General features: G+C 50.3%; 1 protein-coding gene across 4 annotated transcripts in view; it reads right to left on the bottom strand.

Annotated features, from left to right (window-relative positions):
* The window catches only part of DENND3 (DENN domain containing 3), a 69,171-nt gene that overhangs the window by 33,757 nt on the left and 20,800 nt on the right, over positions 1 to 14,614 (bottom strand). For all 4 annotated transcript variants that reach the window (XM_010385458.2, XM_030937616.1, XM_030937617.1 and 1 more), the window contains exons 6-9: positions 10,886 to 11,005; positions 10,010 to 10,228; positions 5,895 to 6,016; positions 985 to 1,140 (exon numbers count right to left, since the gene is read on the bottom strand). In XM_010385458.2, coding sequence (XP_010383760.2) covers positions 985 to 1,140; positions 5,895 to 6,016; positions 10,010 to 10,228; positions 10,886 to 11,005 — 617 coding nt within the window. The remainder of the gene's footprint in view (positions 1 to 984; positions 1,141 to 5,894; positions 6,017 to 10,009; positions 10,229 to 10,885; positions 11,006 to 14,614) is intronic.

A 14,614-nucleotide genomic window follows, 5' to 3' on the forward strand; every position in this document is an offset into this window, starting at 1 on the left:
GCGTCACTGCACTCCAGCCTGGGTGACTGAGTAAGACTCTGTCTCAAAAAAAAAAAAAAAAGGCCATTTAAATTTCCATTTTGAAATAATCACACAGAGTACGATCAAGCCAGCAGACTCTGTGCTAACCCAAAGCAGAAGGCCCCTCAAGAACAGATGAGGCTAGCCTCAGGGGTGCCTCCTGGACTCAGGGAGCAACCAGTGAGAAGGAGAGGAGGAACACTGCCAGAGAAAGAGAGAAAGGGTGGAAGAAGGCCCAAAGACTTTTGTATTACCAAGTACTTATCTATGAAGCTATCATTTTTGCCATACATTCCTTAAGTGACCGCATATTTACGCCAGAAATAGCAACTCAATACCTCACTGTATCACACTGAAATACACACACTTGGCTTGTCCACTTAATCAATTCTAGCTCAAGCGCTGGGGAAGCAATAGCGTGCAGGAGGCAGCTAATGCAGTAATTCCTGGAATGAGGAGAAAGAAAACTCACTAACGGGCACATCTTGAGTGCCCCACCCGTCCTGTGGCTCTCCCATAGATGGTTTCATCATCTAGCTTACGAGTCACATCAAAATGGCCTGTCTGTCCCTCACTAGCCCCTGGATGCAGGCCTCTTGGGACAGAGCCCTCCGTGGACTGAGCCAGAGACCGGAGCCAGCACAGGCCAGAGTGACAGGTGCTCCCTGCAGGTTTGTCAGATTTGCGTCTTCCTAGAGGGCTGTCCCAAAACAGCCACCTGCAGGGGGTCACCAGGAGAGGGCGTTAGGAAGGCACAGGCAGGGTCAGAGTCAAAAGAACAAACTTCCCATAACTGCTGATTGTAACAGTCACAAGAAAAGCTTTGGCGGGGCGGGGATCACTCGTGTTTGCCAGGCAGATGGTGCCCATGGCCTGCCCTCTGGGGCAGGGTGCACGATCCCCATGGAATGGCTGACTGGCTGGTTACCTCCTCATGGACGCCAGAAACATTCTCTCACGTACCTGAAGATGCTCACAAGCAGCTGCAGGGTGGTCTGCTGTATCTGGCAGTTGAGTTTCTGCTGCCAGGCCCGCCGGTGGGCTTTGCTCTCGTTCAGGTCTGTGCTGGAGAGGAGGTGGGCGGCATGCAGCTCGTGGTGGAGCTGGAGGCTCTGCACCCTGGAAGGAGGCAGACCGAAGCTGGCTCAGCCCCAGCGCCGCTGGCCATGGCCGCTCACCAGCGGCACACAGCCCGCCAGGTAAATGAACACTTCGCAGGCTCAAATACAGATCAATAATTTGAGGGGCGGGTGATCGTTAAAAGTGCATCACGGGCTGGGCACGGTGGCTCATGCCTGTAATCCCAGCAATTTGGGAGGCCAAGGCGGGTGGGTCACCTGACACATGGGCCTCGACTTGGACTCCGCACACTTCACCCAGGCCAGATCATTCCCATCCTGCCACTGCAGTGAGGGCACTCCCCCTTCTAGGACACCAAAGGCTTCCAGGTAAGGCTGCCTCTTGACGGGTCACTCAGGGCTGCCTAGAAGGGACAGTCACGGCTCCTCCCTGGCTTCCCCTCTGTACTTCCAGCCCAGGCAGGATCAGATGCCCCTCTGTGCCCTGCAACAAACATCCTGGGTGTCACCACTCTTGGCCCACCAGGACATGGCCACAGGCTCACCCCAGAGGGCCTCACTCAGGGACAGGAACTCACAGATATCTGTCAACCCTTAGTCACCATGGAGATTGGACCCCTGGCCTTCCCAACACCACTCAAGGCTGCATGTCTAGAGGGACGTTAGAAATATACAAAATAAACAGAACCAACGCATATCTGGTCACACATATTTCTTGAGCACCTACTATATCCTACTTTTGCCATACACTGATCTGTGTGCTCGGGAGGGGTGGTGGACACAGGCCAAGCTCCTGCCTGCATGGCACTTCCATGTGAGTGGGAGGAAGTAGGAAAAGAGACAAATCAAGAAAACAGGAGATAATGGGGACATCAGGCAGAGATGCACATCAGAGCGATGGGCTAGAGATACATGATGGTCAGACTGAGCGGGTGGAGAAGAGTTCTCCCAGGAGATGACCTGGAACCAGAGATGTGACAGGAAGACGCAGACGGGGACCTGATGGACCCAGTGCGGCCCAGCATGGTGGCCGGGGTGGGGGAGGGTGTGGGCCGGGTCAGCACGGCATGCAGGAACCAATCTTCTCTGTGATGGGAAGGGCGCATTGGCCACAGGCCCCTGCCGCTGCCTGATCCTCCTGGAGACAGGGATAGAAAAAGGGAAGAACGGGATACTGGGTGGAGTGGCCCACCAGGGGAGTGGCAGGCAGGCGGCGCCAGAGCCAGGACCAGGGTTCTCTCCAAACATGCTGAGGGGCCAGCCCAGCCCTGGCTGAGCAGACTCACGGGAGGGACTTGGGCAACTACCCCTGCCTAGAGGAGTCTCAAGAACTGCGCTGTTTACCAGCACTAAACTGGTCTTTCATCTGGAAGAACACGTAGAATGCCAGGGAAAGAAATGTTGATGACTTCCCTCATGCAAAAAGGGCTATGATGCCACCCGGAGTCGCAGCTCTTCTTTCTGCATCTTCTGGTGCAGGGACAGTGGGGTCTGAAGGAGACGGCCATCCCCTCCCCCGGGATCCTGTGCCTCCCTCACCCAAGCACGCAGCCCGCACAGCCCTGAGCTGGGGACCCTGTCCCTGCTGCCCAGGGAGAGAGCGGCTTCCATCAGAGACGAAGACAGCGGTGCAGAGAGTGACCAAGAACCAAGGGTGCTGAGGAAAGCTGGGGAAGAAGGGGGCTGCCCTGTCCCTCCCAGTCACACACCCAGGTGCAGAGAGATGCACATTGCACTCCGGAGCCCCCTGAGGACGCCTCCCACACACACTGCAGCCCACAGCCCGTATCATGAGCTCAGAGGCCTCTTACAGACAGGTCACCCATGGCACACGGATTAGCTCGTGTTTATAAAATAGTCTCCAAAAATGAGACTGTGGGAGACACAACATCCTGCACCCCCATTCTGGAGGATCTAGCCAAAGCGGGGTCCAGCCTCCGCACCGTGTGCGTTCCTATTCCGGAATTCTAACAAGAAGATAAGGACACAGGCGGAATCCCACCTTCCTGGAAATGCTCAGAGCTCCACCACAGTCTCACAAAGCTCCGTTCTGTTACAGAATGCCACACTCTAAAAGTCAAGGAAGCAGCTGTGGCTTACCAGAAAGCAGCTGAGATTGGGAAAGCACGTGTCTCCTTCAAAGTTCACGCAGACGACAGTTGCCAGCAGAACGGCTGCTCAGGTGGCCCTGGCTGGGGAGGAGAGCCAGCGATTCCACAGCCCAAGCAAACAGAAACAAACCTTGCCTGTGCGAGACCATCGCTTGGCTTTAAGGCCTTAGGGAATTTTTAAGGTGCAAGAACAATAATAAAGGTAGTTCTCCGGCCGGGCGCGGGGGCTCACACCTGTAATCTCAGCACTTTGGGAGACCCAGGCAGGCGGATCACCTGAGGTCAGAAGTTCGAGACCAGCCCGGCCGACATGGTGAAACCCTGTCTCTACTAAAAACACAAAAATTAGTCGGGCATGGTGGCGGGTGCCTGTAATCCCAGCTACTAGGGAGGCTGAGGCAGAAGAATCACTTGAACCTGGAAGACGGAGGTTGCAGAGAGCCAAGATCATGCCACTGTACCCCAGCCTGGGTGACAGAGCAAGACTCCATCTCCAAAAAAAACAAGGGTAGTTCTCCTAAACATTTTACAGAAAACTTCCAGGTAGAAGGAATAATCCACACCAAGGTAAGGGTCAGAAATCAGAAAAGCCAGGTGAAAGGCCAGGCCAGAAACCGCCCTCCCCCTTCCCACTCCTCCCAACGCAAAGACAAAGGAAGGCGAGGAGAAGAAAGTGACTGCTGACCCAAATCCAGACTGCATCACAGGCTTCACCAGAAGCAAGTACAGCCTGGCTGTCTGCAAAAAGCCTCAGCGCTCTGCTCCCTCCAGCATGACCTCCATAACCCACACTTGGGGCCTGACTGCAGTCGGATCCCATAGGTTGTAAGGACTCCAGAGCAGGATCTCTCCTGCTATCACTTTATAAAATGCTGAAGGGAAACATGAGCTCCACAGAGCAACCCCAAGAGAGCCCCGGCACCGAAGCTGAGTCACTGCCTGGGGCACACCCAAGACGACCCAACACCTCCGTCCTGACATCATTAGCAACTACACCTCCTCTCACCCTCCCCGACCAAATCCCTGCCAAGCCTCTCCACCTCGACAGAGACCTCAGGGCCCCCAAAGCCTGAAATATTATTTGACCCTTGTTGGAAAAAGTTTGCTGACGCCTGATCTAAGCCAATGAGGTTGAGTAACAGAGATGAAAGAAAACATAAACTATAAAACACTACGAAAAAATTAAGTTCCAGGCCGGGCACGGTGGTTCACGCCTGTAATCCAGCACTTTGGGAGGCCAAGGTAGGCAGATCACGAGGTCAGGAGTTCAAGACCAGCCTGGCCAACATAGTGAAACTCCATCTCAACTAAAAACACAAAAAATTAGCCAGGCATGGAGGTGCAATCCCAGCTACTCGGGAGGCTGAGGCAGGAGAATTGCTTGAACCCAGGAGGCGGAGATTGCAGTGGGCCAAGATGGCGCCAATGCACTCCAGCCCAGGCAACAGTGTGAGACTCCATCTCAAAAAAAAAAGAAAAAGAAAAAGAAAAAGGAAAGTGCCAATACAGTGCCAGGAGTGAAAGAAATGGACAATTTCTAGCTCGGAGAGAATGGGTCACACCCATCAGAACCCAGCAGACTGACGAGGTCATGGGACAGGGGCCATGGCTGTCCTGTCATTAGTACACAGGCACTGCCCAATTCCGGGTATATGATGGGGATGCAATACACATCCAGTGAATGAATGAATGAATGAATGAATGAATGAATGAATGAATGGATGGATGAATGAATGAATGAATGGATGAATGAATGAATGAACAAATGAATGAATGGATGGATAGGGAACTTCAAGGATCACAGGCACAGGATCCTGGGGCACAGGACAGAGGTTGGGTAGGTTTCCTGGGGGATGTCACTGTCTCTTGACTTGAATTAATATTCAGACAAGATTGGAATAAAGACAAATCACTTTCATTTCAAAATATTCATGGCTGGGCGTGGTGGCTCACACCTGTAATCCCAGCACTTTGGGAATCCAAGGCAGGCGGATCACTTGAGGTCAGGAGTTTAAGACCAGCCTGGCCAACATGGCAAAAACTGAAAATACAAACATTAGCCAGGCATGGTGGCAGGCACCTGTAATTCCAGCTATTTGGGAGGCTGAGGCAGGAGAATCACTTGAACCCGGGAGGCAGAGGTTGCAGTGAGCCGAGATTGCACCACTGCATCCCAGCCTGGGCAACAAGAGTGAGACCCATCTCAAAAAAAAAAAAAAAATTCACAAATAATTTCCAAACTATAATACATAAAACATCTATCAATTATATAAAATTGCGGCCGGGCGCGGTGGCTCAAGCCTGTAATCCCAGCACTTTGGGAGGCCGAGACGGGCAGATCAGGAGGTCAGGAGATCAAGACCATCCTGGCTAACATGGTGAAACCCCGTCTCTACTAAAAAAATACAGAAATTAGCTGGGCGTGGTTGCAGGCGCCCATAATCCCAGCTACTTGGGAGGCTGAGGCAGGAGAATCGCTTGAACCTCAGAGGCAGAGGTTGCAGAAAGCCGAGATCGCGCCACTGCACTCCAGCCTGGGCGACAGAGAGAGACTCCGTCTCAAAAAAATAAATAAATAAATAAATAAAAATAAGAAAATAAAACAGGAAAAGATACTTGAAGTGGTAAATACAGAATCTGAACAAAGACAATCTGAAATTCATCCTATTAATGTTCCCGTTACCTCTGAATAAACGTCTGGGCCGCCAGGAGGGGGACATCAGGAATGTCCACATTATCGTCCGTGGACTTGGAGTAGGTGATGCTCCCATGATCAATATTTATCAGAACTAAACCGTCAGCTTCCTAGAAAACAAGGAATCATCTGTAAAGATTGACAGAAGAATCTCAGAATTTGTATACCTCTTTGAAAACACATAAATATGTTTTGAGTTCACTAAGACAGTGTCATCATTAATTAAATGACCCTCTTTAAAATGCACACATAGGCCGGGCACAGTGACTCCTACCTGCAATCCCAGCACTTTGAGAGGCCAAGGCAGGCAGACTGCTTGAGCCCAGGAGTTTGAGACCAGCCTGAGCAACACAGTGATACCCTGTCCCTACAAACAATTTAAAAGAAATTAGCCGAGTGTGGTAGCACGTGCCGGTGGTCCCAGCTACTCGGGAGGCTGAGGCAGGAGGATCCCTTGAGCACAGAAGGTCGAGGCTGCAGTAAGCTGAGATCACACCACTGCACTGAAGCCTGGGCAACAGAGTGAGACCCTATCTCAAATAATAATAATAATAAAATAAAATAAATGCACACATAGCCTCATATTTTCTACACAAAAATCTAGTATATATCATGAGCTACGTTAATGGGCTAAATTTGATTAAATATGCCTCTCTCTTATTTTTCTTAATTGTGGTAAAATAAACTGTATCAATGTAACCATTGTTAAGGGTACAGCTCGACAGTGTAAGTGCATTTGAGTGGCTGTGCAAGCATCTCCCCCATCCATCCCAGAATACTTTCATCATCCCAAACAAACTCTCACTATCCAGCACAGCTCCCAGCCTCCCCTCCACACGCGCACTAATCTGCTTTCTGTCTCCATGAATTTGACTCCTCTGGGGACCTCAAATGAGTAGATTCACGAGCAGCATTTGTTCTTTTGGGACTGGCCTATTTCACTCCGCGTTGACTTCTGTGAGGCCCACCCATCTGTGGCATGTGTCAGAGCGCCCTTGCTTCTTCAGCCTGAACAGTCCGTTATGTGGAAAGACCACATTTTGCTTACCCATATGCCTTTCTCTTTCAGTGAAGATTCCATACAGGCCGGGCGCGGTGGCTCACACCTGTAATCCCAACACTTTGGGAGGCCGAGGCGGGTGGATCATGAGGTCAGGAGTTTGAGACCAGCCTGGCCAACATGGTGGAACCTCATCTCTACTAAAAATACAAAAATTAGCCAGGCATGCTGGTGTGTGCCTGCAATCCCAGCTACTCAGGAGACTGAGGCAGGAGAATCGCTTGAACCCGGGAGGCGGATGTTGCAGTGAGCTGAAATTTCACCATTGCACTCCAGCCTGGGCAACAAGAACGAAACTCTGTCTCAAAAAAAAAAAAAAAAAAAGGAAAGAAAAGATTCCAATACATGTTGTTGTCAAGGTTTCTCCTACCCTGGTATAAACACTGCATGTACTGCTTTTTGGGAGTCTTACAGGTAGCATTCCAGAACTCCAGTGAGGGCACCACCAACCTCTAATGTCCACTGTGTTGGCGCAGCTCCCCAGCCAGCTCTGCCCCTCCAAGCACAGGAGCACGGGCAGGAGCCTGGGCTAAGAGACCACACAACCCTGGAATGTTTGAGATATGCACCTGATGACTTGGAGAGGCTGCTGTGACAGAGTACACAAATACTGAGTCATGTGCCCGAACCCCACACTTCAACAGCCCCGGAATGCGATGCCAGGTTCCTGGGGAAGGCCCCGACTCCCCGGCTCTCATTCTGGGACCCACCCTTTAGAGTGCAGTTCAGGTGGCTACGTGAAATACGCGCAAACACATTCTTGGCCTCAAAACCTTACAAGGCAAATACACAAAACGCTAAAGCAGCGAGGCGCGCAGCTGGCCCCCTGGACGTGTTAACGCCCAGCATCTTTGGGAGATGCAAGAGGGTTTTGTAGAGGCACATAGGATCACTTCAGCTCCTTCCTGCAGATCCCACCGCCAGCCACAAAAAACAAAACCAAAACACCCAAACAAACCCAGAAGAGCAGCTGCTTCTCCTCAAGTTTTTCACAACAGGTAAGTGCCTCAAAGGTGTCCCCCACTGCTGACTGGAACTGCTAGGCTAACGTAAAAACAGCTGTCCTCCTAAAACAGCCTGAAACACGATTTTGTTCCCCTAATGACTAAAAAAAGAAACAACTTTAAACTTCAGAACACAGCTTATTTTCTCCTCGTCTGCGAGGCAGGATGGATGACGCTTTTCCGTTCCTTCCACGGAGGTCTGCCTGGCCTTTTCCTGAAGTGTGTTTTCCCCAGTGAGTCACTCGCCTTGGCAGGAACACACAAGCACTGTTCTCCCCTGCAGCGGGGACCCTGGCCAGGCCCAACCAACGGGCCCTTCCCAACACTTGTGGGGGAAGCATCTGGAGCCTGGGATTTGCTTCAAAATGCTCTGGGAAAAGCAGGGCTGGGGGTGACTGCGAAGCCGGCAACAGGCTGAAGACTGTGAGGGGCGCATGACACATGCTGTGTTCTTCTATTTTTGTGGACACTTAGAAATTTTCAAAACGGGGCAAAGCATGGTGGCTTGTGCCTGTAATCCCAGCACTTTGGGAGGCTGAGGTGGGTGGATCACTTGAGGCCAAGAGTTTGAGACCAGCCTGGGCAACATGGTGAAACCCCATCACTACTAAAAATACAAAAATTAGACAGGTGTGGTGGCATGTGTCTGTAATCCTAGCTACTTGGGAGGCTGAGACAGGAGAATCACTTGAACCCGGGAGGCAGAGGTTGCAGGGAGCCGAGATTAAGTCATTGCACTCCAGCCTGGGCAACAGAGCGAGACTCTGTCTCAAAAAAAAAAAAGAAAGATATTGTTCAAAATGGAAAGTTAAATGTAAACCTACCCTGTACGAACCACCAATAAGCACAGGAAAAGATGCTCAACATCATTCGTCACCAGGGAAGTGCATATCAAACCACAGTGAGATATCAGCTCCTCCTCACCGGGAGGGCTACAATTAAAAAGGCAGACAACAACCAGCGCTGGCGAGGACGTTAGGAGAAAAACTGGAACCCTCGTACTGCTGGTGGGAGTGTAAAGTGGCATGGCCGCTTTGCAAAAACAGCTTCGCAGTTTCTCAAAGGGTTAAACAAAGAGCTGCCTGAAGACCCAGCAATTCCACTCCTAGGGACACACCCAAGAGAAACGAAAGCACACATCCACACAAAAACTTGCACACAAGTGTTCACAGCAGCCAACAGGTGTAAACAACCCGCACGGTCATCACTGAACAATGTGATGAAGATTTTATCACGACGACCTCATTGTGAGTGGATGAACAAAATTCAGTCTATTTATACAATGAAACCCTAGTTAGCAATAAAAATAAAGTGCTGAGAGATGCCACCACGTGGAGGAGTCTCAAAACCATGATGCGAAGTGGAAGGAGCCAGATGGAAGGACCATGCGTGGAGCGACTCTGTTCCCACGAGAGGTCCAGAACCGGCAAACCCAGAGACAAAGCGCATGGGCGTGGCTGTCAGGCCCTGGGGGCTGACTGCTAACGTGTGATGAAAATTTCCCTTCTAAAATCGGAGGGCGGAGGATGGTTACACAACTCTACAAATATCCTAAAACCCACTGAATCATACATTTTAATTGGGTAAACTTTGAGGTATGTAAATTGTATCTCAATAAAGCTATTTTTAAAAACCAAACCCAGTCCGCCTCCTGGCATCACCACAAGATTTAGCACGAATCCATCAGCTCACCGACTAAAAACATGCTGTGTCAGATGCACAGAGGGGCCGCAACAGCAGCACCTGTGAACACCTCCCTGCTGTGGGCCCGGGCTGGCGACCGCCTCACTCGGCCCCCACCGGGACAATGAGGTGGGCACACTCACCAGCCTGTCTCCACTAGGAGACTAAAGGGTCCCGGCTTTGCCACAGGACAATGACACAGTCAGAGAACAGCCGCTTCTCACGGTACCCAAGACCTCTCTGAGGTGTGCAGACTCCGCCTTCACCGCAGAGCACTGTCAGACGCGTCTTCCCATGTGTCCCCGTGATGGACTCACAGGAATTTAGCATTCCAAATCAAAGGTTCACTACTTAACCTTGCTGACTTCTTCGAAGTGGTCGAGATGGCAGCCCATGAGAAAGGACGTGGGGGCCATGACGAAATCCAGCATCTGGTCCGACAGGATGGGCACGAAGGTGTGCTGCCACTGCAGCGGATACAGGTAGGCCATGAAGCACTCGGCGACCAGCGTCAGCAGAGCCCAGTCCGAGGAGAAGAAGACGATCCGCTGTTCTGTCAGGAAGCATGTCAGGATCTGAGGGGAGAACCCGCCGCACTGAGTACACGCTTAAAAAAAACAAAGGTACAGACAGGGTCTCGCTGTGTTGCCCAGGCTGGAGTGCAGTGGTGTGATCACAACTCACTGCGGCCTTGAACTCCTGGGCTTAAGCAATCCTCCCACCTTGGCCTTCCCAGCAGCTGGGACCACAAGAACGTGTCTCCACATCCAGCTCATTTTAAATTTTTTTTGTAGAGACAGGGTCTCCCTATGTTGCTCAGGCCGGTCTCGAACTCCTGGCCTTAAGCAATCCTTACACTTCGGCCTCCCAAAGTGCTGGGATTACAGGCACGAGCCACTGCACCGGCCCATGTACACAGTTCTGATTCAGTACAATAAAGAGAAAATGCTCATAAACACACCACCCAACAAAACCAGACTGACTGCAGGCTCTTCCCTGGTCTCTCAGCTCCATCTGCCAAACAAAAGCCACCTGAGAACCTGCAAAGAGTGCCATTTGCAAATACCATGCACTGCAGGGAACGCTGGCTTTAAAAAATAATAATATACGCTTCGAGTATACCGGTCGGTACATTGTGGAATAAACTCGCATCTTCATCATCTCTGATCATTGCTCCGAGGCCCCACCGAGCCAGGGAGCACAAGACGTGCTGGTCGGGCAGCGATGCGCACCTGCAGCACCTTCTCAGGCCGGAAGCACAGTAAGGGCAGGTGAAGGTCCAGGTCCAGGATGGGGCTTTCGGGGTCTGCTCGGGCAGGAAACACAATCTGGAGCGGCTTCATGTTAAATACCTACGACAACCAGTTCCCACCATTAGTTCAGAGAGCTGCTCCGGGCAGAGGCTGACATGCACTAGAGTCACTATTTCGGCGCCCGGGGCAACAGACTTAGAAAATGTGTCTGAAGACACAGGCTGCCACGTTAAATTGTGCAGAACAACCAAATGGTCTAGAGATACACAGAACTGCCGATAAAGGCTCAAACATAAATTAAGTACTTAATGTCTTTTTCTAAGTAAGCCAAAATTCCTTAAGCTCTAATTAATCAGCAGACTACTCATTGCCTAGACAGAGATAAACCACAAAGCAGATATTTGTCCCAATTAAGACAAATTCAAAATCAAGCATGTTCAAATTATTCTTAGGTATTATATATTCTTTTTAGTTACTGCATGCTATGAATTCTCTTAACATTTTCCATTGAATAGTCAAAGCTCCTTCAAGACATGTACAGTTAAAATTTTAAGAAAGACATTTTTCTAAATGTATTACTTTGAAGTCACACTTCAGTTCAAATTTTGTATTCACAGAATGGCTACTGAGACGCAGCTGGACCTGGCGGAGGAAATCCAGAGGAGGAGGTTCAGTTCCTTCACTGAGGGCGGGCTTCTGAGCCTGCCAGGAAACGGGCTGCCAACAGCGAGTTCCCGCCACCCGGGTGCTGGCACGTGGGAGGCCCTCAGGAAATGCTGGGTACCCGGCTCGGCACCCAAAGCTCCAGGAAACGAGCGGAATGGACGGATCTAAGTATAAGCAAAGCACAGGGAGACAGAGAGGAGAGACGTGATCAGAGCAGACGGCTGAGACTCCATCAAGGGAGCGCCTGGGAGAGTGAGACATCAAGAGAAGCGTGGAGCCGAGGTTGGCTGGGGGAACAGGTCACAAACAAGGTCTCCAGTGGCCCTGCTTTCTCCCAGTCACCCAAGTCTGTATTCTCAGCATGCCTGCACACGAGAAACTGAAAACAAGGAAAGGTGGTAATTTCTTGGTGGTGGGGATACCAGCGTTGCTTCCTAACGAGACGCAGGTCCTTGAATAACGTCATTTTGTTAGAATGTTGATAAGAAAAAGGAATTGCGTCCCAGCGGGGGGCATCTTCACATTCTCCTTGTGCCCGTGCCCGGCTAGGTTTTCTCCAGGTCTTCTGGTTTCCTGCCACATCCTGAAGCCCAACCGGCCCATGCGGACAGGTCCCGGTGTGAGCAAGCACGGGAGAGCGTGGGATTGGCCCTGCCATGAGACAGCATCTGGCCAGGGCTAGTTCTTGCCTTGGCCCTAAGCTGCTGGGATGGGCTCTGCCCACCCTCAACCCTGAACTGCAATAAGCAGGTAAATGACGTTCTTCCTTATTTTAGTCAATTGTTCTTAAATGTGTGTACAACTCCCATCTACTTCAATGTTTAATATCAGAAGTGCTTTGGGTCTTTATTTAGAAGTTCGGTGATGTTTTTATGACTGGTAGTATGCCATAGGAACTTAACTCTTGTCTGTATCAATTAGTTGACGGTGAAATTGATTTTGTGACCCAGGGCTTAATGTTGCAGTTTCTGAGAACCTGCCAGCCACACTAAGGACCTACTGTGCTTGGGTATCTTTGCTTTCTTGTTACCAATTTGTTTACAGAAGCAAGACATGTTAAAAAATCAGGCAAATTCAGCCAGGTGCGGTGGCTCACGCCTATAATCCCAGCACTTTGGGAGGCTGAGGCAGGTGGATCACCTGAGGGAATTCAAGACCAGCCTGATCAACATGGAGAAACCTTGTCTCTACTAAAAATACAAAATTAGCCAGGCATGGTAGTACATGCCTATAATCCCAGCTACTCAGGAGGCTGAGGCAGGAGAATCGCTTGAACCCAGGAGGTGGAGGTTGCAGTGAGCCGAGATAGCACCATTGCACTCTAGCCTGGGCAACAAGAGTGAAACTCCGTCTCAATAAATAAATAAATAAATAAAGGCAGATTCATTTATGTTAATAAAGTTCTTTTATGTAAAAGAAAAGAAAGCAAAGTTAAATTATCCAACTTGTGGCACAGTATTAATAAATGTCAAGTTTACGTGAAACATTTTAAATATTTCAAAAAATATGGTGGCTCACGCATGTAATCCCAGCACTTTGGGAGGTCAAGGCGGGCAGATCACGAGGTCAGGAGATCAAGACCATCCTGGCTAACACAATGAAACCCCGTCTCTACTAAAAATACAAAAAATTAGGCGGGTATGGTGGTGGGCACCTATAGTCCCAGCTACTAGGGAGGCTGAGGCAGGAGAATGGCGTGAATCCAGGAGGCGGAGCTTGCAGTGAGCCGAGATCGCGCCACTGCACTCCAGCCTGGGCAACAGAGCGAGACTCTGTCTCAAAAAAATAAATAAATAAAAAGAAATGTGTCAACCAGCTATCCAATTAAAGATTAAAAAAAAAATACAAATGCTAATCACTCCACCAGCCTTTGGCTGGTCTCAGGTGCACACTAGAGATTTTCTAGCATATAATATTCATACTCTCTGAAGTGGGCTGTTATCTCACCCACTCCACAGAGGAAGAGACTGAGGAGAGAGATGTTTAAGGTAAACAGTTTCCAAATCTCAGCTTGATTTGAGTCCCAGGAAAAAGCAGGTGTCACATATAAAGCAACATAGAAAATGACTCAGGTACAGTACAAGAGTGTGTGTGTGTGTGTGTGTGTGTGTGTGTGTGTGTGTGTGTGATTCTGCACACCCAATTAAGCCCAAGATTTGCAAAGCAAGTAAAATCAGTCCCATTGGTGGGCAAGAAAAGGCAGATGAGCGCAGAGTGGGGCTGTTTCTAGTCTTTGCCCTGCTCCAGCTGGTGGTCCATGTACCATCAGAGGAAGGGAGCTGAACGGGAACCAGGGAACCAAGGCACAGGGCACGGCCCTCTCCTCTACTCCCTGTGCTATGGGGCCCCCTCTCTCCTCCCTCCTTTCCACCAGCATAGATCAGAGAGAACCTAGACCAGAAGTCCTAGACATGGACACACACACTCAAAGCACAAGACCCGTCTCACTGCTGCTCTCTAAAACAGCCTCGAAACTACCTTGTTTGCAGTGGGTTCTAGAAAATACGGCTGGGTTAGCTCCTGCACCAGATGAGAACCTTGGCCTACACTGACCTCTTGGATTTATTCAAAACAATCAACATTCATATATGACATTCCCTAAAACAGATCACGAGCATTATACCAACTTAGAGCCAGTAGCTAATTAGACTTGATATGGAGAGCCGCACTGAGTCAATCCCGATACAGACTGAGTCACTCATTTAGACACTGTGTCATTTAGACACACGCACAGGACACAGATCAGCAGGCACTGACTGGCTAGCACTGGAACCCGAGGTATCCCTGCATGCGCTCGCCCACCACACAGCTCACTGCTGGGCAGCCCTGTGCGGGCCTGGCTGTGAGCCCTGGATATGCAGTGCTGGGCATGGCCTCTACCGTCATGCAGCTCAGAGTCTGATGGGGGAGATGAACATTAAACAAAAACACACGCACAGAAGCCCTAATTACAAACTGTGCTGTGCCCTGTGGGATGAGAACCAGGTGCTATCAGAGAGATGGGGAGTGGGGGTCACTCAGGGAAGACGATCCGAAGACCTG

This window comes from Rhinopithecus roxellana, chromosome 9 (assembly GCF_007565055.1).
Source record: "Rhinopithecus roxellana isolate Shanxi Qingling chromosome 9, ASM756505v1, whole genome shotgun sequence".
Lineage (NCBI taxonomy): Eukaryota > Metazoa > Chordata > Mammalia > Primates > Cercopithecidae > Rhinopithecus > Rhinopithecus roxellana.